General features: G+C 48.8%; 1 protein-coding gene across 1 annotated transcript in view; it reads left to right on the top strand.

Moving 5' to 3' along the window:
* pde2a (phosphodiesterase 2A) overlaps positions 1 to 22970 on the top strand; it is a 429910-nt gene that overhangs the window by 245180 nt on the left and 161760 nt on the right. The window contains exons 10-12 of the mRNA XM_085999752.1: positions 3933 to 3974; positions 13007 to 13075; positions 13912 to 14042. Of these exons, the coding sequence (XP_085855878.1) occupies positions 3933 to 3974; positions 13007 to 13075; positions 13912 to 14042 (242 nt within the window). The remainder of the gene's footprint in view (positions 1 to 3932; positions 3975 to 13006; positions 13076 to 13911; positions 14043 to 22970) is intronic.

Genomic DNA, 22970 nt, shown 5'->3' with positions numbered 1-22970 from the left:
TAAGGAAGGATATTAGCTCTGATGATGTGGAATCTGTATGGGTAGAGCTGAGAAATACCAAGGGGCAGAAAATGTTAGTGGGAGTTGTATACAGAACCCCCAAACAATAATGCTGAGGTTGGGGATGGCATTAAACGGGAAATTAGAGATGCGTGCAATAATGGCACAGCAGTTATCATGGGTGACTTTAATCTACATATGGATTGGGCTAACCAAATTAGTAACAATACTGTGGAGGAGGATTTCCTAGAGTGTCTCCGGGACGGTTTCCTGGATCAATATGTCGAGGAACCAACTAGAGATCAAGCCATCTTAGACTGGGTATTATGTAATGAGAAAGGATTAATTAGCGATCTTGTTGTGCAAGGTTCCTTCGGGAGGAGCGATCATAATATGATAGAATTCTTCATTAAGATGGAGAGTGAAGTATTTGACTCAGAGACTAGGGTCCTCAATTTAAATAAAGGAAACTATGATGGTATGAGGCACGAGTTGGCTAGTATGGATTGGGGAACATTACTTAAAGGGTTGGCGGTGGATAGGCAATGGCAAACATTTAAAGATCGCATGGATGAACTACAGAATTTGTTCATCCCTGTTTGGCATAAAAATAAAACAAAAAAGGTGACTCAATTGTGGCTAACAAGGGAAATTAGGGATAGCATAAGATCCAAGGAGAGGACATTTAAATTGGCCAGAAAAAGCAGCAAACCTGAGGATTGGGAGCAGTTTAGGATTCAGCAAAGGAGGACAAAGGGATTAATTAAGAGGGGAAAATAGATTATGAGTGTAAGCTTGTAGGGAACATTAAAAACTGACTGTAAAAGCTTCTATAGATATGTGAAGAGAAAAAGATTGGTGAAGTCAAGCATAGGTCCCTTGCAGTCAGAATCAGGGGAATTTATAATGGGGAACAAAGAAATGGCATCCAATTAAATACATACTTTGGTTCTGTCTTCAAAAAGGAGGACACAAATAACCTACCAGGGACGTCGGGGAACATAGGGTCTAATTAGAGGGAGGAACTGAATGAAATCAGTGTTTGCAGGGAAATGGTGTTAGGGAAACTGACGGGATTGAAGGCCGATAAATCCCCAGGGCCTGATAATCTACATCCTAGTGTACTTAAGAAAGTGGCCCTAGAAATTGTAGATGCATTGCTGGTCATCTTCCAAAATTCTATAGACTCTGGAACAGTTCCCATGGATTGGAGGGTAGCTAATGTTACCCCACTATTCAAAAAAGGTGGTAGAGAGAAAACAGGGAATTATAGACCGGTAAGCCTGACATCGGTAGTGGGGAAAATGCTAGAGTCCATTATAAAAGATGTAATAGCAGAGCACTTGGAAAACAGTGACAGGATCGGACAAAGTCAACTTGGATTTACAAAAGGTAAATCATGCTTGATTAAACTACTGGAGTTTTTTGAGGATGTAACTGGTAGAATAGATAAGGGAGAACCAGTGGATGTGGTGTATTTGGACTTTCAGAAGGCTTTTGATAAGGTCCCGCATAAGAGATTAGCGTGCAAAGTTAAAGCACATGGGATTGGGGGTAAGGTACTGACTTGGATAGAGAACTGGTTGGCAGACAGGAAGCCAAGAGTTGGAATAAACGGGTCTTTTTCCGAGTGGCAGGCAGTGTCTAGTGGGGTACCGCAGGGATCGGTGCTAGGACCCCAGTTATTCACGATATATATTAATGATCTAGACCAGGGAACTAGATGTAATATCTCCAAGTTTGCAGACGACACAAAGCTGGGTGGGCGTGGGTGCTGTGAGGAGGATGCAGAGAAACTCCAGTATGATTTGGACAGGTTGGGTGGTTGGGCAGATGCATGGCAGATGCAGTATAATGTGGATAAATGTGAGGTTATCCACTTTGGTGTCAAAAACAGGAAGGTAGATTATTATCTGAACGGCAATAGATTGGGAAAAGGGGAAGTGCAATGAGACCTAGGTGTCCTTGTGCACCAGTCGCTGAAGGTAAGCATGCAGGTGCAGCAGGCGGTTATGAAGGCAAATGGTATGTTGGCCTTCATAGCGAGAGGATTCGAGTACAGGAGCAAGGATGTCTTGCTGCAGTTGCACAGGGTCTTGGTGAGACCACACCTTGAATATTGTATGCAGTTTTGGTCACCTTATCTGAGGAAGGATGTTCTTGCCATGGAGAGAGTGCAGTGAAGATTCACCAGACTGATACCTGGGATGGCAGGAATGACGTATGAAGAGAGATTGGGTCGATTGGGCTTGTATTTGCTGGAGTTTAGAAGAATGAGAGGGGATCTCATTGAATCTTATAAAATTCTAACATGATTAGACAGACTAGATGCAGGAAGGATGTTCCCGATGGCGGGGGAGTCCAGAACCAGGGGTCACAGTCTAAGGATAAGGGGTAAGCCATTTAGGACAGAGATGAGGAGGAATTTCTTCACCCAGAGAGTGGTGAACCTGTGGAATTCTCTGCCACAGAAGGCTGTTGAGGCCAATTCATTAAATATATTCAAGAAGGAGTTAGATATATTTCTTAAGGCTAAAGGGATCAAGGGATATGGGGAGAAGGCAGGGACCGGATACTGAATTTGGATGATCAGCCATGATCTCATTGAATGGCGGAGCAGGCTCGAGGGGCCGAATGGCCTACTCCTGCTCCAAAGTCTACGTTTCTGTCTGGAACGCGCTGCCTGAAAGGGCGGTGGAAGCAGATTCAGTTGTCACTTTCTAAAGGGATTTGGATCAATACCTGAGAAGGAAAGAATTTGCCTGGCTACTGTGGAATGAGGAGGGGGGAGTGGGACTTGAGAAACTGGGATTGTTCTCCTTAGAGCGGAGAAGATTAAGAGGACATTTAATAGAGGTGTTCAAAATCATGGTGTTTTGATCGAGTCAATAAGGAGAAACTGTTTCCAGTGGCAGGAGGGTCGGTAACCAGAGGACACAGATTTAAGATCATTGGCAAAAGAACCAGAGGGGGAGATGAGGAGAATTGTCGAGTTGCTGTGATCTGGAATGCGTTGCCTGACAGGGCGGTGGAAGCAGATTCAATAATTCTCTCAGGTGGATGGAAAAGATCCCACGGCCACTATTTCGAAGAAGAGCAGGAGTGTTATCCCCGGTGTCCTGGGGCCAATATTTATCCCTCAATTAACATCACTAAAACAGATTATCTGGTCATCATCACATTGTTGTCTGTGGGATCTTGCTGTGTGAAAATTGGCTGCCGTGTTTCCTACATTTACAACAGTGACTCCACTTCAAAAAGTACTTCATTGGCTGTAAAGTGCTTTGGGACGTCCTGAGGTTGTAAAAGGCGCTATAGAAATGCAAGTCCTTCCTTCCTTCCTTCCTTCCTTTTTTTCCCTCTCTCTCTCTCTCCAGGACTGCTCTGCTCAATCCAAAGCGCGGGTGACCGAGGAGCCCACAACATAGGTCATCAGAGGCAGAAGCCTGGCTAACGCTGGTTGGAATAGAATCATATCATCATAGAATGGTACAGCACAGAAGGAGGCCATTCGGCCCATTGAGTCTGTACCGCCTCTTTCGAAGAGCAATCCAGTTAGTCCCACTCCCCCGCTCTTTCCGTATATCCCCGCAATTGTTTGTCCTTCAAGTATCTATCTTTTAAGTATTTAATAGTGGAAACAGTTTCTCCTTATTCACTCTATCAAAACCTCTATTAAATCTCCCCGTAACCTTCTCTGCTCAAAGGAGAGCTTCAGCTGTTTATAGAGATTGATTGTAAAACTATTACTGGCAGCTTTTCTTTGTGCTAGTGTACTAGGGTGAGTAGCTGAAATCAGGTTGGAAGTAACTTCAGCACGACCTTCTTGGTCTGTTCTCTGAATCGCATTGCGTCACTACAATTCACTCACCTCCTTGTCACTCTCTGAATAAATGTTTTAAATCGTTGCTTCGATGTTGTTTTTCCTGCAGGTTGTTGGAGATAAGGTTCTGGACGAAGAGATCACTTTCCCGGTGAGTTCCCAAACGATTGGCTCGTGTTCCATCGCACCTGAACCATATTCTATCCGTGTTATTTATTAACCAGCAAGCCAACAAGTCCAGGGAAATTTCTGTCTCCCTTGGGCTAGAAACATAGAAACATAGAAGATAGGAGCAGGAGTAGGCCATTCGGCCCCTCGAGCCTGCTCCGCATTTCGATGAGATCATGGCTGATCATCCAAACTCAGTACCCCGTACCTGCCTTCTCCCCATATCCCTTGATACCTTTAGCTCTAAGAAATATATCTAACTCTTTCTTGAATATATTTAAAGATTTGGCCTCAACCGCCTTCTGTGGTAGAGAATTCCACAGGTTCACCACTCTCTGGGTGAAGAAATTCTTCCTCATCTCTGTCCTAAGTGGCTTACCCCTTATCCTTAGACTATGACCTCTGATTCTGGACTCTCCGACCATCGGGAACATTCTACCTGCATCTAGTTTGTCCAGACCTGTCAGAATTTTATAAGTTTTGATGAGATCCCCTCTCATTCTTCTAAACTCCAGCGAGTATAAGCCCAATCGACCCAATCTCTCCTCATACGTCATTCCTGCCATCCCAGGGATCAGCCTTGTGAATCTTCGCTGAACTCCTTCCATGGCAAGAACATCCTTCCTCAGATAAGGCGACCAAAACTGCACACAGTACTCAAGGTGTGGTCTCACCAAGGCCCTGTACAACTGCAGCAGGACATCCTTGCTCCTGTACTCAAACCCTTTTGCTATGAAGGCCAACATACCATTTGCCTTCTTCACCGCCTGCTGCACCTGCATGCTTACCTTCAGCGATTGGTGCACAAGGACACCCAGGTCTCGTTGCACTTCCCCTTCTCCCAATCTATTGCCATTCAGATAATAGTCTGCCTTTCTGTTTTTGACACCAAAGTGGATAACCTCGCATTTATCCACGTTATATTGCATCTGCCATGCTTCTACCCAATCACCCAACCTGTCCAAATCATCCTGGAGTTTCTCGGTATCCTCCTCGCAGCACACACGCCCACCCAGCTTTGTGTCGTCTGCAAACTTGGAGATATTACATCTAGTTCCCTTATCTAGATCATTAACGTATATTGTGAATAGCTGGGGTCCAAGGACCGATCCCTGCGGCACCCCACTAGTCACTGCCTGCCACTCGGAAAAAGACCCGTTAATTCCTACTCTCTGCTTTCTGTCCGCCAACCAGTTCTCTATCCAAGTCAATACCTTGCCCCCAATCCCATGTGCCTTAACTTTACACGCTAATCTCTTATGCGGGACCTTATCGAAAGCCTTTTGAAAGTCCAAATACACCACGGCCTAGAAATTCAGTCGCGTTTGCGCCCACTTATGGGCTATAGAGTGGTTTGCGCCGGAAGTTTTTTCGCGCCCGAAATTCAGTTGGTCCGTAACATCGACGTTAAGCCGGTAGCGCTGCGCTGGCACCGATGACGTCATCGGTGTGCGCAGCGCCCCGGTTCCAATGCAATTCCGGTCCGACCGCGCCAAATTTAGTTGCGGCCGCCTCTCCCGTGGCGGCCGCAAACAGCCTTTGCAAAACGGTGCCTTGCAGCTCCGAGAGGCCGGCGCATAAAGGTGGAGGGGCGGCCGGTCGCTTTCCCGGCGGCCGCCTGGCCGCACCTCCCTCCCCGGACTCCTGCACCACCCCCCCGCAGCATTGGTGTGTCACTCCCGCGAGCCCGGCACTTCTCCGTGGTGCCGGGCTCATTTGCCGGGGGAATCCAGCGGCGATCTCACGGCTGCAGGCAGCTCCTCCTTAAGAGAAGGAGGAGGCCAGCAGTACCCCAGCCTGCCGCACCGCATCGGGTGCCGCAGCGGCAGCTGGACGCCTGAAACTGACATTCTTCGCCCCAAACGAGGCGGCCAAACCCTCCAATAGCGCCCGCCTCCGTGTTGGGGCGGCGCAACTGAATTTCAGGCGGGGCGCTACGGGAATCCGGCCGAGCGCTAAATTTCGGGCGCTAAAGACCTGGCGGGGCTATACCTAATTTCTAGGCCCACATCTATTGGTTCTCCCTTATCTATTTTTCCCAGTTACATCCTCAAAAAATTCCAGTAGATTAGTCAAGCACGATTTACCTTTTGTAAATCCATGTTGACTTTGTCCGATCCTGTCACTGTTTTCCAAGTGCTCAGCTATTACATCCTTTATAATGGACTCTAGCATTTTCCCCACTACCGATGTCAGGCTTATCGGTCTGTAAATTCCCCGCTTTCTCTCTACCACCCTTTTTGAATAGTGGGGTAACATTAGCTACCCTCCAATCCATGGGTACAGTTCCAGATTCCAGCGAATTTTGGAAGATGATCAGCAATGCATCTACTATTTCTAGGGCCACTTCCTTAAGTACCCTAGGATGTAGATTATCAGGCCCTGGGGATTTATCGGCCTTCAATCCCATCAATTTCCCCAACACCATTTCCCTACAAATACTGATTTCTTTCAGTTCCTCCCTCTCATTAGACCCTATGCTCTCCAACATCTCTGGGAGGTTATTTGTGTCCTCCTTTGTGAAGACAGAACCAAAATATGCATTTAATTGGTTGCCATTTCTTTGTTCCCCATTATAACTTACCCTGCTTCTGACTGCAAGGGACCTACACTTGATTTCACTAATCTTTTTCTCTTCACATATCTATAAAAGCTCTTACAGTCAGTTTTTATGTTCCCTGCAAGCTTACTTTCATATTCTATTTTCCCCTTCTTAATTAATCCCTTTGTCCTCCTTTGTTGAATCCTAAACTGCTCCCAATCCTTAGGGTTACTGCTTTTTCTGGCCAATTTATATGCCCTCTCCTTGGATCTTATGCTATCCCTAATTTCCCTTGTTAGCCACGATTGAGTCACCCTTTTTGTTTTATTCTTATCCCAAACTGGGATGAACAAATTCTGTAGTTCATCCATGCGGTCTATGAATGTTTGCCATTGCCTATCCACCGTCAACCCTTTGAGTGACATTCTCCAATCAATCCGACCCAATTCGCTCCTCATACCATCGTAGTTTCCTTTATTTAAGTTCAGGACCCTAGTCTCCGAGTCAACTACTTCATTCTCCATCCTAATGAAGAATTCTATCATATTATGATCGCTCTGACCCAAGGGGCCTCGTACAACAAGATTGATAATTAATCCTCATTACATAATACCCAGTCTAAGATGGCCTGATCTCTGGTTGGTTCCTCGACATATTGTTCCAGAAAACCATCCCGTAAACATTCTAGGAATTCCTCCTCCACAGTATTGTTACTGAGCAGTTATATTTGTTTTCAGCTCAGTGGGTGGCACTCTCGCCTCTGAGTCAGATGGTGGTGAGTTCAAGTCCCACTCCAGAGACTCGAGCACATAATCTGGGTCGACACTCCCAGTGCAGTACTGAGGGAGCGCCGCACTGTCGGAGGGTCAGTACTGAGGGAGCGCCGCACTGTCAGAGGGTCAGTACTGAGGGAGCGCCGCACTGTCAGAGGGTCAGTACTGAGGGAGCGCCGCACTGTCAGAGGGGCAGTACTGAGGGAGCGCCGCACTGTCGGAGGGGCAGTACTGAGGGAGCGCCGCACTGTCGGCGGGGCAGTACTGAGGGAGCGCCGCACTGTCGGAGGGGCAGTACTGAGGGAGCGCCGCACTGTCGGAGGGGCAGTACTGAGGGAGCGCTGCACTGTCGGAGGGGCAGTACTGAGGGAGTGCCGCACTGTCAGAGGGGCAGTACTGAGGGGGAGCTGCACTGTTGGAGGGGCAGTACTGAGGGAGCGCTGCACTGTCGGAGGGGCAGTACTGAGGGAGTACTGCACTGTCAGAGGGGCAGTACTGAGGGGGAGCTGCACTGTTGGAGGGGCAGTACTGAGGGAGCGCCGCACTGTCGGAGGGGCGGTACTGAGGGAGCGCCGCACTGTCGGAGGGTCAATACTGAGGGAGCGCTGCACCGTCGGAAGGGCAGTACTGAGGGAGCGCCGCACTGTTGGAGGGGCAGTACTGAGGGAGTACTGCACTGTCAGAGGGGCAGTACTGAGGGGGAGCTGCACTGTTGGAGGGGCAGTACTGAGGGAGCGCCGCACTGTCGGAGGTGCGGTACTGAGGGAGCGCCGCACTGTCAGAGGTGCTGTCTTTCAGCTGAGATATTACACCGAGCCCCCGTCTGCCCTCTCAGGAGGATTTAAAAGATCCCACTGCACTATTTTGAAGAAGAACAGGGGAGTTCGCCCCGGTGTCCTGGTGCTATTATTTATCCCTCAATCAACTTCACTATAAACAGATTATCTGGTCATTATCACATTGCTGTTTGCGGGAGCTTGCTGTGCGCAAGTTGGCTGCTGTGTTTCCTACATTACAACAGTGACTGCACTTCAAAAAGTACTTAATTGGCTGTAAAGTGCTTTGGGACGTCCTGAGGTGGTGAAAGGCGTTAGAGAAATGCAAGTCCTATCTTTGGCTCAGTGGGTAGAACACTCATCTCTGAGTCAGGAAATTGTGGGTTTAAGCCCCACTCTGTGGAGTTGAGCTCAAAATCCAGCCTAACACTGCAGTGCAGTACTGAGGGAGTGCTGCACTGTCAGAGGTGCCGTCTTTCAGCTGAGAAGTTAAACCGAGGTTCCGTCCGCCTGTTTAACTAGACATAAAAGAGCAGGGGGTTCTCCACCTGATATGTACTAATGGCACTCACCTCTTGACATAGGATCAGGAGGAAGCCATTCAGCCCCTCGAGCCTGTTCCGCCATTCAATAAGATCAGGGCTGATCTGCAACCTAACTCCATATACCCACCTTTGGCCCATATCCCTTAATACCTTTGGTTAACAAAAACCTCAGATTTAAAATTAACAATTGACCCAGCATCAATTGCCGTTTGCGGAAGAGAGTTCCAAACCTCTACCACCCTTTGTGTGTAGAAGTGTTTCCTAATTTCACTCCTGAAAGGTCTGGCTCTAATTTTTAGACTCTGCCCCCTAGTCCTAGAATCCCCAACCAGCGGAAATAGTTTCTCTCTATCGACCCTATCTGTTCCTCTTAATAGCTTGAAAACTTCAATCAAATCACCCCTTAACCTTCTAAATTCCAGGGAATACAACCCTAGTTTGTGTAATCTCTCCTCGTAACTTAACCCTTGAAGTCTGGGTATCATTCTGGTAAACCTACGCTGCACTCCCTCCGAGGCCAGTATATCCTTCCCAAGGTGTGGTGCCCAGAACTGCTCCCAGTGCTCCAGGTGTGGTCTAACCAGGGTTTTGTACAGCTGCAGCATAACTTCTACCCCCTTGTATTCTAGTTCTCGAGATATAAAAGCCAGCATTCCATTAGCCTTTTTGATTATCTTCTGTACCTTTCCATGATATTTTAATGATCTTTGTACCTGGACCCCCAAGTCTCCTTGGACATTCACTGTTTCTAGCTTTTCACCATTTCGAAAGTACTCTTTTCTAACCTTTTTAGGTCCAAAGTGGATGACCTCACACTTCCTGAATTGAAATCCATTTGCCACAGTTTTGCCCTGTCTCTTAATCTATTAATATCCCTTTAAGCAACACCTCAATTTAAAAATTCTCAACCTTGTTTTCAAATCCCTCCATGGCCTCGCCCCCTCCCTATCTCTGTAACCTCCTCCAGCCCCACAACCCTCCGAGATCTCTGCGCTCCTCCAATTCCGGCCTCTTCAGCATCCCCCGATTTACATCGCTCCACCACTGGCAGCCGTGCCTTCAGCTGCCTGGGCCCTAATCTCTGGAATTCCCTCCCTAAACCTCTCCGCCTCTCTCTCCTTTAAGACACTCCTTAAAACCTCCCTCTTTGACCAAGCTTTTGGTCATCTGCCCTAATACCTCCTTATGTGACTTGGTGTCAAATTTTGTTTGATAATCGCTCCTGTGAAGCGTCTTGGGATGTTTTAAGGAATTAAAGGCTCCATATAAATGCAAGTTGTTGTTGTTTGTAATTTTATGCTTCCATATTACAGTACTGACAGTATTCTGTTGTCAGGAGTAACTGTGGTGCTGTGTTGTTTTCAATATTTGGACTGCAAAGGATGAGTCCGACATTAATAATATGTTTAACCCGTTCCCTTCACCAATGGAAACACACCAGGGATTGGCCACATGTAACCATGTCAACCATCACTTTTCTAGCTTCTAACATAGAAGATAGGAGCAGGAGTAGGCCATTCGGCCCCTCGAGCCTGTTCCGCCATTTAATGAGATCATGGCTGATCATCCAAATTCAGTACCCTGTCCCTGTTTTCTCCCCATATCCCTTGATCCCTTTAGCCAAATGGCAATGGCCCGTACGGCTATAAGAAACAGTCTTTGGCAACTGATTATTAGTCAAACAAATCTCAGTCCCACCTACAAAATGGAGGACGAGAGCCAGAAGGAAGCAACAACAGCTTGCCTTTAAACAGCGCCTTTAACGTAGCAGAGCGTTCCAAGGTGCTTCACAGGAGCTTTTAAGGAGCGTCTTAAAGGACGATAAGTAACAGGTAACATTCGCGTCACACAAGTGCCAGGCAATTACTAACTTCAACAAGCGAGAGTCTAACCACCTCCCCTTGACATTCAATGGCATTACCATCGCCGAATCCCCCACCATCAACATCCTGGGGGGTCACCATTGACCAGAAACTTAACTGGACCAGCCACATAAATACTGTGGCAACAAGAGCAGGTCAGAGGCTGGGTATTCTGCAGCGAGTGTCTCACCTCCTGACTCCCCAAAGCCTTTCCACCATCTACAAGGCACAAGCCAGGAGTGTGATGGAATACTCTCCACTTGCCTGGATGAGTGCAGCTCCAACAACACTCAAGAAGCTCGACACCATCCAGGACAAAGCAACCCGCTTGATCGGCACCCCATCCACCACCTTAAACATTCACTCCCTCCACCACCGGCGCACCGTGGCTGCAGTGTGTACCATCTACAAGATGCACTGCAGCAACTCGCCAAGGCTTCTTCGGCAGCACCTCCCAAACCCGCCACCTCTTCCACCTAGAAGGACAAGGGCAGCAGGCGCATGGGAACACCACCACCTCCAAGTTCCCCTCCAAGTCACACACCATCCTGACTTAGATGTATATCGGCCGTTCCTTCACTGTCGCTGGGTCAAAATCCTGGAACTCCCTCCCTAACAGCACTGTGGGAGCACCTTCACCACACGGACTGCAGTGGTTCAAGAAGGCAGCTCACCACCACCTTCTCAAGGGCAACTAGGGATGGGCAATAAATCAATAAATGCTGGCCTTGCCAGCGACGCCCACATCCCAGGAACGAATAAAAAAAAGGAGGTAAACAGGCGGAGAGGTTTAGGGAGGGAATTCCAGAGTTTAGACTCTAGGCAGCTAAAGGTAAGGCTGCCAATGGTGGAGCGGTTAAAATCGGGGGATGCGCAAGAGGCCAGAATTGGAGGAGGGCAGAGATCTCGGAGGGTTGTAGGGCTGGAGGAGGTTACAGAGATAGGGAGTGGGCGAGACAATGGAGGGATTTGAAAACAAGGACAAACAATGCTAGAGTCTATTATAAAAGATGTAATAGCAGAGCACTTGGAAAACAGTGACAGGATCGGGCAAAGTCAACATGGATTTACAAAAGGTAAATCGTGCTTGACTAATCGACTGGAATTTTTTGAGGATGTAACTGGTAAAATAGATAAGGGAGAACCAGTGGATGTGCTGTATGTGGACGTTCAAAAGGCTTTCGATAAGGTCCCGCATAAGAGATTAGCATGTAAAGTTAAGGCACATGGGATTGGGGGCAAGGTATTGACTTGAATAGAGAACTGGTTGGCAGACAGAAAGCAAAGAGTTGGAATAAATGGATCTTTTTCCAAGCGGCAGGCAGTGACTAGTGGGGTACCGCAGGGATCGGTCCTTGGACCCCAGCTATTCATAATATATATTAATGATCTAGACAAGGGAACTAGATGTAATATCTCCAAGTTTGCAGACGACACATAGCTGGGTGGGCGTGTGTACTGTGAGGAGGATGCCGAGAAACTCGAGGATGATTTGGACAGGTTGGGTGATTGGGCAGAAGCATGGCAGATGCAATATAACGTGGATAAATGCGAGGTTATCCACTTTGGCGTCAAAAACAGGAAGGCAGATTATTATCTGACTAGCAATAGATTGGGAGAAGGGGAAGTGCAACGAGACCTGGGTGTCCTTGTGCACCAGTCACTGAAGGTAAGCATGCAGGTGCAGCAGGCGGTTAAGAAGGCAAATGGTATGTTGGCCTTCGTAGCAAGAGGGTTTGACTACAGGAACAAGGATGTCTTGCTGCAGTTGTACAGGGCCTTGGTGAGACCACATCTTAAGTATTGTGTGCAGTTTTGGTCACCTTATCTGAGGAAGGATGTTCTTGCCATGGAGGGAGTTCAGCGAAGATTCACCAGGCTGATACCTGGGATGGCAGGAATGACATATGAGGAGAGATTGGGTCGATTGGGCTTATACTCGCTGGAGTTTAGAAGAATGAGAGGGGATCTCATTGAAACTTATAAAATTCTGACAGGACTGGACAGACTAGATGCAGGAAGGATGTTCCCGATGGTCGGGGAGTCCAAAACCAGGGGTCACAGTCTCAGGATAAGGGGTCGGCCATTTAGGACTGAGATGTGGAGGAAATTCTTCACTCAGAATGTTGTGAATCTTTGGAATTCTCTGCCCCAGAGGGCTGTGGAGGCTCAGTCGTTGAGTATATTCAAGGCTGAGATCGATAGATTTTTGGACTTTAGGGGAATCGAGGGATATGGAGATCGGGCGGGAAAGTGGAGAGGAGGTCGAAGATCAGCCAAGAGCTCATTGAATGGCAGAGCAGGCTCGAGGGGCCGAATGGCCGACTCCTGCTCCTAATTGTTATGATGTGATGTAGGATTCTGCACTATTGTCTCTGAGAGCGCGGTTAGATTGTGGGAAGTTGATAAACGATTGGCTGGCGGGATGGGGGAGGGTGGGACGGACGGGAAAGTTGGCTCTTTCCAGTTGTCCTCAATCGTCTCACCTTTATTTTGTGTCTCTAACTTGTTCGACAGATGTCGTTCGCTCACGTGGAACAAGCAGCGGCAGGCGGTAAATCACTGACGTTGAATGACATCACTTCGGTGAGTGTTCACTAATCATCTCCAGTCTTCCCTCCAGCAAATCATTGTGCGGTTCTTGCCCTGGCCAGGTTTTGAAAAAAGAAATATGCACTCACGGGGTGTGGGCGTCGCTGGCAAGGCCGGCAGTTATTGCCCATCCCTAGTCGCCCCTTGAGAAGGTGGTGGTGAGCCGCCTTCTTGAACCGCTGCAGTCCGTGTGGTGAAGGTGCTCCCACAGTGCTGTTAGGGAGGGAGTTCCAGGATTTTGACCCAGCGACGATGAAGGAACGGCCGATATATTTCCAAGTCGGGATGGTGTGTGACTTGGAGGGGAACTTGGAGGTGGTGGTGTTCCCATGCGCCTGCTGCCCTTGTCCTTCTTGTTTGGTAGAGGTGGCGGGTTTGGGAGGTGCTGCCGATGAAGCCTTGGCGATTTAAGGATTATGGAACCAAGGCGGCTAGATGGGGTTAAGATACAGATCAGCTGTGGTCTAATTGAATGGAGGGCGGACCAGGCTCAAGGGGCTGAATGGCCTCCTCCTTTTCCCATGTTCCCAGCTTTTGGGAAGAGGAGCAGGGCAGTTCTCCCTGGCATCCTGGCCAAATTTTATCCCCCAACCAACGTAATTAAAAAGAGATGATCTGGTCATTTATCTCCTCGCTCTTTGTGGGAGCTTGCTGTGCGCAAATTGGCTGCCACGTTTCCTAAATTGCAACAGTGACCACACTTCAAAAAAATGTACTTCATTGGCTGTGAAGCGTTTTTTTGGGACGTCCCGAGGCCGTGAAAGGCGCGGTATAAACGCAAGTTCTTGCTTTCTTTCACTCTTTCACCTTTCTCTCCGACCTTGTTTCAGGAGCAACATAAGCAGCTCAACAGCATCCTCGGATTCGAGGTTTACTCCATGTTGTGTGTTCCCGTCATCTGTCGAGCAACGTCGCAGGTAGTCGCCTTGGGCTGTGCGTTTAACAAGCGAGCAGGCAATTAGTGAGTACAACGTCGCAAATCATTTAAAGTAGCGATCAAAACATTTAACAAGGCCAGAAAAGAAACGCGATCAAAGCACTGGGGATCATTTCCAGAGGGATAGAATTCAAAAGCAGGGACGTTATGTTAAAGTTGTGTCGAACCCTTGGTTAGACCGCACTCGGAGCGCTGTGCACAGTTCTGGTCCCCATATTATAAAAGGGATCTAGAGGCACTGGAGAAGGTGCAAAAAAAGATTCACTAGGATGATGCCAAAACTGGGAGGTTATAACTATCAGGAAAAGATTGAACAGGCTGGGCCTCCTTTCTTCAGAAAAGAAAAGCCTGAGCGATGTCATCAAGATTATGAAGGGGTTCGATAGGGTAGACGTAGAGACTGTGGGGGAGACCAGGACTAGGAGGTCATCAATATAAAACAGTCACTCATAAATCCAATAGGGAATTCAGGAGAAACTTCTTTACCCAGAGAGTGGTGAGAATGTGGAACTCGCTGCCACAGGGAGTGGTTGAAGCGAATAGTATAGATACATTTAAGGGGAAGCTGGATAAACACATGAGGGAGAAAGGAATAGAAGGAAGTGTTGATGGGGTGAGATGAAGTAGGGTGGGAGGAGGCTCGTGTGGAGCAGAAACACCGGCACGGATTGGTTGCACTGAATGGCCTGTTTCTGTGCTGTAAATACTTTGTAATTCTATGTAAATTTTCCAGCCTCTCACTCTCTGGGGGAGAAATTCGTCCCCTTAGTGCCGCCCGTTAGCGCCAGTAGATGGCACTAACGCGGCGTTGAGAGCTGGCTCCTGTCGAATCCAGTGCCGCCGCCAAATGGGACCCCCCTCGTAGCACTGCTGGTAGCAGCAATCGCCGGGGACTTCAACACCAGGGAGATCGTGACGTCAAGTGAGTGCAGTTCTGGTCACCATATTACAGGAAAGATGTGATTGCACTAGAGAGGGTACAGCAGAGATTTACAAGGATGTTGCCGGGAGTAGAGAATCTTAGCTATGAGGAAAGACTGGATAGGCTGGGTCTGTTTTCCTTGGAACAGAGGAGGCTGAGGGGAGACCTTATTGAGATGTATAAAATGATGAGGGGCCTAGAAAAAATGGGAAAGGAAGGACCTATTTCCCTTAGCAGAGGGGTCAAAAACCAGGGGGCACAGATTTGAAGTAATTGGGGGAAGGTTTAGAGGGGATTTGAGGGGAAATTTCTTCACCCAGAGGGTGGTGGGGGTCTGGAACTCACTGCATGAAAGGGTGGTAGAGGCAGGAACCCTAACTACATTTAAAAAGTACTTGGATGTGCACTTGGGATGCTCTAAGCTGCAGGGCTACGGACCAAGAACTGGGAAATGGGATTAGGCTGGATAGCTCTTTGTTGGCTGGCATGGACACGATAGGCCGAAATGGCCTCCTTCCATGCTGTAACTTTCTATGATTCTATGATCTATGAGTGTGTAACGCTCACTGAACGCCCGATCCGCCAAATTGCTTCTCGGCACTTACTTCACCGCCTGGAGTTAACAACGACAGGGAGAGCTGGCGCGCAGCACCAGGAAGCCGGCTCCAGGGACGTTATTGAAAGGGATCAGCCCCAATCACTCGCACCTGGCAGGTTAGTGAAGTTTCAGTGCCTGTGTGTTAGTTCCTGATACTCCAACAGTTTTATTTAGTGATTTGAAGGCTCTTCGGTATCAAGAGTGTTGTGGCAATTAGAAAAGTGCAACATTTATTCTTGAAAGATTCAACCTACAACACTTGATAAAAGTCATGGGGGCTGTACTGGCAGTCCAGCTCTGCTTCAGGATCTACGGCAGAGAGAGCGGAGGCATCGAGGAAGATGGGAGCATGTGCGCAGAGGGAGGAGGAAGAAGACGAGGAGGAAGAAGAAGTGGAACAGGAGGGAGGGCGGAGGCAGCCGGACAATCGGGCTTCTGGATGAGCGGTCTGTGACCGGCTCGTCAGACTCCGATTTGAATGATTGAAACCCCAGATCCCAGGAAGCTCACCACATCCCCATCATACCATCCCTGCGTCATGCCATATCACGGCGTTCTCCTGGGCGCAAAGATGAAATGAGAGAGACCACAAAATATTCCAAACACTATTAATAAATTTATGCATAAATATATCACACATACCACATGCATTTGAATAACTAATGACTCTAATGACATAGTTGAATAGCTGCCATTGTGTGCAAGGTGTGAGATGTGGGTGTGAGTGTTGGTAGGTAGAGATTGTTGGTGGGTGAGTGCTGGGGGTGTGGTGCTTTGGGCAGTGTGTGAACATTGTGGTACAAATGGTGGTATGTAGCATTTGTTGAAGCCTTCACTTACCCTGACCACCCATGTCAGCTCGTTAAACTTCCTCCTGCACTGGGTGTGGGACCTGAGGACCACAGTGCTGCCCGTGACGTGGTGTGCCACCTCCCTCCACATAGTCCGGCAGACTTGTGGCGAGGGCCTCCTGCCTGTTGGTACAGGACCGCCCTCCTTCTCTCCACCGCTAAAACAACATGGGCTAGAAATTCATTAGAGCCAAGGAATGGGCGGTGTCAGTAGAAAAGATGGAGAATTAGCGCCAGGTGCAAATGCTTTAGACTGCACGCAAAAAATCATCCTCACTGCTCAATAAAATGATTGGAGTCCTAAATCAAGTCTTAAAACCCAAACTCATTGGCGTTACACTTAAAGGGTGGACCAATATCGGGTGCAGTCTAATCGTAAGTCATGATTGCCACAGGCTTTTTTCACTACTTAAAGGGGAGGTTCATTGATGTTGCAGTACCTCATTCTCAGCATTGCTGGCTATGCAGCTGCCTCAGCAAGCAAAAGCTTAAGCAGAACAAGGAGAAGGAGCCAGAGGACTGAACCAGGTGTGCTCATGGCAGGTCCACGCCCCAGGGAGAGAGCCCGCAGGTTCTCCGATGAAGCATTGGAAGCATTGGTTTTTGCTGTGGAGAGACGGAGAGCGGTGCTCTACCCGGCATGTGGCAGGAGGCCCTCGCCACAAGTCTCCTGCACCATGTGGAGGGAGGTAGCGCAGCACGTCTCGGGCAGCACTGTGGTTCCCCAGGACCCACACACAGTGCAGGAAGAAATTTAACGACCTCACTCAGGTGGTCAGGCTGAGTGAAGGCTTCAACAAATGCTACATACCACCATCTGAACCGCAATCTTCACACACTGCCCAGAGCACCACACCCCCAGCACTCACCCACCAACATCTCTACCTACCAACATTCACACTCACACCTTGCACACAATGACAGCTATTCAACTATGGTAGGCACAAGGGTCATTAGTTATTAGAATTCATGTGATATGTGTGATATGTTTATAGATAAATGTATTAATGGTGTTTGCAATATTTTGTGGTCTCTCTCATTTCACCTTTGCGCCCAGGAGGACGCTGTGATACGCCATGAGACAGGGATTGTGTGATGGGGATGTGGTGAGCTACGGGGATCTGGGGTTTCATTCATGTGAATCGGAGTCTGATGAGCCGGTCATGGACAGCCCGTCCAGAAGGCCAATTGTCTCGCTGCCTCCTCTCTCCCTCCTGTTCCTCCTCCTCCTGTTCCTCCTCCACCTCGTCCTCTTCCTCCTCATCCTCTTCCTCCTCTGCCTCGTCCTCCTCCTGAGGTGGTCCCGCAATCCTTGTTGGCAAGGGCTGTGCCCTCATGATGGCCAAGTTGTGGAGCATGCAGCAGACCACCACGAAATGGGACACCCGCTCTGGCGAGTCCTGGCGAGTGGTCAAGGCAACAGAACCTGTTCCTGGTGGCAGTATGGCTCTCATTGTATGAGTGCTGGGCACAAGTGTTGGGGTTGCAGAGGGGAGTCATGAGCCAGGTGGAGAGCAGATAGCCCATGTCTCCAAGCAGTCACCCTCGAGCTTAATGTGGTGGCTGGAAGAGTGCTGTCGCAGGATGAAGGCATCGTGGCTGCTGCCAGGGTAGCGGGCATTGACGTTAAGGATTCACTGTGTGTGGTCGCACACCAACTGCACATTAAGTGAGTGGTAGGCTTTGCAGTTACAGAGGATCTCAGGATTGTTATGCGGTGCCCGCAAAGCCACGTGAGTGCAGTCAATGTCACCCTGCACCATGGGGAAGCCCGCTATCCTGGCCAAGCCACATGCATGCTCGTCCTGCTTCTCTCTGGTAATTGGGAAGCCAATGTAGTCCCTTCTTCTGCTATAGAGAACCTCAGTGACCTCCCGGATGCAGCGATGGACGGTGAACTGTGAGATGTTAGCTACGTCTCCTGTTGCAGACTGGAAGGATCCGCTGATGAAGAAATTGAGGGCCACGGTGACCTTGACTGTCACTGAGAGAGCCGTGGTCGCTCTGGTCTGAGGCTGGAGGTCTGGTTGCAGGAGGTGGCAGAGTCCTGTGACCACCTTCTTGGTGAAGCGAAGCCTTCTAATACAATGCTCGTCGCTTAATTGAAGGTAAGAGTAGTGCTCTCGGAATACCCTCGGAGGATAAGGCCTCCTGGTGAGAGCCCTGATGGCCCTCCTCCCCCCATCTGTGCACATGTTCCCGTATTTCTCGCTGCCTACACTCCCTCCAACGTAGATCCTGGAGGGCGAGATGGTGCCAGTACAGCCCCCATTAATGTTAAAGTGTAGCAGTTTGAATCTTTGAAGAATAAATGTAGCTACTTTTTGTTGCCACAAAACTCCTGATACAAAAGAACCTTGAAATTTACTGGGTGAAACTAACAAAGGACCACTGAAACTGCACTAACCTGACAGCTGTGGGTGATTACTGATGATCCCTTTAAATAACGTCCCTGGAGCTGGCTTCCTGGTGCTGCACGCCAGCTCCCCCTGTCGGTGTTTACTCCAGGCGGTGAGGTAAGTGGCGAGAATCAATTTTGCAATGCAGGTGGTCAGTGAGCGTTCCACACTCACTGACGTCATGATCTACTTGGCGTTGACATTCCCGACTTACCAGCGGCGCTACATGGGGACCAGATTTGATATGTGGCGCTGGATTCGCATCACCCCAGTGATACTGGTGGTGCTAAAGGGAGGCGCTAAGTGGACAAATTTTTCCCCCAATGCCTCCAAAGCTTCCTCAGAAAACCCCTGGGCTCTCTCCCTGGGGTGGCGATCTGCCATCAGCATTTGTAAATAAGTGCTCCTTCACTTTGTCCTTCTTATGGTTGTTGAGGCAGTTGCACACCCAACAATGCTGAGAATGAGGTGCTGCAGCATCAATGAACCTCCCCTTTAAGTAGTGAAAAAAGCCTGTGGCAATCATTACTTGCGTTTAGACTACACCCGATATTGGTCCATCTTTTCAGTGTAACGCCAATGAGCTTGGGTTTTTAGACTAGAATCATGACTGCAATCATTTTAATGAGGAGTGAGGACGAATTTTGCGTGCAGTCCAGACGATTTTCACCTGGCGCTAATTCACCATTTTTAGTCTAAACACTGCCCATTCCTTGGCTGTAACGAATTTCTAGCCCTCTGTGTTTTATTGAGACTAGAGTCTTGAATGTTCCTCGCCTTGATCCTCTTAAGCTCCAAGTACACAAACCTACGTGCATTCTGGGGCAGAATCTGGACCTCGTTTTACAGGAGTAAAATGGACGTCCGCCCATCCCGTGTTGCTAACGCCTGTTTCAGGTCCCCTCACAGAAATTCGACGGCGATGAGCATGGGCGGCCGTCCTTGTGATCAGTTGGCCGACCCAGCCTCCGCACCAGGGACCTACCTACGGATCGCAGCCGTGCTTGTCCAATGCGTGAGCCACGTATTGAGTGTTAACACGGCCCAATTTCAGGCCGGGCTTGGGCCTCTTGGTTGGGGACTCTCGCCGGTACCCTTGGCCCTCGTTCTGCTCCCTTCATCGTCACTTGTGGCGAAATCAAAGACTCATCGTCGCGCCATCTCCTGCTCAAACTCATTCTCTCCCAGAACCTCAAAAGCTGTAGGACCCCTCACTTCACTTCCCCCTAAAAGCCTTTGGATGTTAAACCAAGTCTGCTCTCTCAAGTGGACGTAAAAGGATTCCATGGCCACTATTTCAAAGACGAGCAGGGGAGTTCTCCCCTGGTGTCCTGGGCCCAATATTTAATCTCTCAATCACCAAAACTGATAAAAGCAGATGATCTGGTCATTGTCACATTGCTGTTTATGGGAGCTTGCTGTGCGCTAATTGGCTGCCGTGTTTCCTACATTACAACAGTGACTACACTTCAAAAGTACTTCATTGGCTGTAAAGAGCTTTGGACATCCTGAGGTTGTGAAAGGCGCTATAGAAATGCAAGTCTTTTTACGCTCCGCACGAGCCTCCTCCCACTCCTCTTCATCTCACACCATCAACATATCCTTCTGTTCCGTTCTCCCTCATGCCTTTATCTAGCCTCCCCTTTGGCTGTAAAGCGCTTTGGGATGTCCTGAGGTCATGAAAGGCGCTATATAAATGCAAGTTCTTTGTTCTTAAACCTTAAAGTGGAACATCAGGATCTGTTAGTACGAGAAGACTGAGATATTATTGGGAGTATGGATGTAAACTTGATAAGAGGCCCTTGAGACTCCAGGCTCCCCCAAGAAGACAAAAACCTTGGGCAAATTGGAGGAATGTTGTTCAAAATACGCATCCCCCCCACCCCCCCCGCAGATTTCTGGTCAGGCGACCAATGATGGGATCGTGGGGGCGGGGCAGTGGGAGGCAGGAGGCCATGGGAATATGTCCAACCAGAGTTGGTGATTTTAGTCTCCATGGCAACAAGAAATTTGATAAATATTTAAGAACATAAGAAATAGGAGCAGGAGTTGGCCATACGGCCCCTCGAGCCTGCTCCGCCATTCAATAAGATCATGGCTGATCTTCGACCCCAACTCCACTTTCCTGCCCGATCCCCACATCCCCTGATTCCCCTAGTCCAAAAATCTATCGATCTCGGCCTTGAATATACTCAACGATTCAGCCTCCACAGCTCTCTGGGGCAGAGAATTCCAAAGATTCACCACCCTCTGAGTGAAGAAATTTCTCCTCATCTCAGTCCTAAATGGCCGACCCCTTATCCTGAGACTGTGACCCCTGGTTCTAGACACTCCAGCCAGAGGAAACATTCTCCCTTCATCTACCCTGCCAATCCCTTTAAGATTATTAGATTTTTTTTTTAATATTGATGAAATTCCTGGTGAGAATATTATTAATATGAACTTTGAGTGCAATATAATCAATTGAACTAAATGTCCCTGCCCCTCGCAACGTTCTTTCCCCTTCTTAAGTATTTCCCTCGATACGAAGATTACGAAGAGGTTAGAAAATGTTTCCACTTGTGGAGTTGTCTAAAACCAGAGGTCATAAATATAAGATAGTTACTAATAAATCCAATAGGGAATTCAGGAGAGACCTCTTTACCTTTAGCTAGTGACTGCCCTTGACATCAAGGCAGCATTTGACCGAGTGTGGCATCAAGGAGCCCCAGTAAAACTGAAGTCAATGGGAATCGGGGGCGGGGAAACTCTCCACTGGCTGGAGTCATACCGAGCACAAAGGAAGATGGTTGTTGGAGGTCAATCATCACAGCCCCAGGACATCGCTGCAAAAATTCCTCAGAACATAGAAACATAGAAACATAGAACATAGGAGCAGGAGTAGGCCATTCGGCCCCTCGAGCCTGCTCCGCCATTCAATGAGATCATGGCTGATCATCCAAATTCAGTACCCTGTCCCTGCTTTCTCCCCATATCCCTTGATCCCTTTAGCTTTAAGAAATATATCCAACTCCTTCTTGAATAGATTTAATGAATTGGCCTCCACTGCCTTCTGTGGTAGAGAATTCCACAGGTTCACCACTCTCTGGGTGAAGTAATTCCTCCTCATCTTTGTCCTAAATGACTTACCCCTTATCCTTAGACTGTGACCCCTGGTTCTGGACTCCCCGGCCATCGGGAACATCCTTCCTGCATCTAGTCTGTCTAGTCCTGTTAGAATTTTATAAGTTTCAATGAGATCCCCTCTCATTCTTCTAAACTCCAATGAGTATAAGCCCAATCGACCCAATCCCTCCTCATACGTCATTCCTGCCATCCCAGGTATCAGTCTGGTTCCCAGGTATCAGTCTATCAGTGTCCTAGGCCCAACCATCTTCAGCTGCTTCATCAATGACCTTCCCTCTATCATAAGGTCAGAAGTGGGGATGCTCGCTGATGTCTGCACAGCGTTCAGTTCCATTCGCAACTCCTCAGATAATGAAGCGTCCTTTCCCCTCCTTCCTCCTCCTCCCCAACCGCATCCTCCCCATTCCCCGACCAGCTCTCGTTGGGGGTAGCATTCATGGGTGTGACTCCCCTCGCTATCTCCCCAAGCAGCCGGTCTTCAGCAATGCACCTGGACAGCGAGGGTCAGTTGCCTGCGGGGGGTGGGGGGGAAGTGGAAGTGGGCCCATTCGCAACCCCTCCGCTCACCCACCGTCCACACGTACACTCAAATATCTCGCGTCAATGATCAGGAAGGGGAACCCCGGCAGAGTTTTTCTCTGCCTCTATCCCTATCCCAGGGGCACTCAGCCCAGTCCCGGCACCCCTCACTGCCATCCTGGTTAGGAGCTGCTTATTCAGCACAATCTAGTGATTGAATCTAGAGCTTCCCTCCTCTGCATGGCGCAGCATCACACTGCTACTTCATTGATTGTTTTAACTGTCTCTCTCGCTCTATCCCTCTATCACCCCTCTCCCTATCTTTCTCCCTCTTACCCTCTCTCACTCCTTCTCCCTCTCTCTCTCTCTCTCTCTCATCCTTTCTCCATTCCTCTGTCTCTATATCTCTCGTCCTCCCTCCCTTTCCCTCTTGCTCTCCTTCTCCTCTCCTCTCTTACTCTTTCTCTCTCTCCCCTCACTACCTCCCCTCTTCCACTCTCTCCCCTTTCCCTATCCCTCTTTCCCACTCTCCCTCCC

The sequence above is a fragment of the Somniosus microcephalus genome, chromosome 10 (assembly GCF_052327205.1).
Source record: "Somniosus microcephalus isolate GS21.2 chromosome 10, FLI_Smic_1.0, whole genome shotgun sequence".
Lineage (NCBI taxonomy): Eukaryota > Metazoa > Chordata > Chondrichthyes > Squaliformes > Somniosidae > Somniosus > Somniosus microcephalus.
This window is presented reverse-complemented; position numbering and strand designations above follow the sequence as displayed.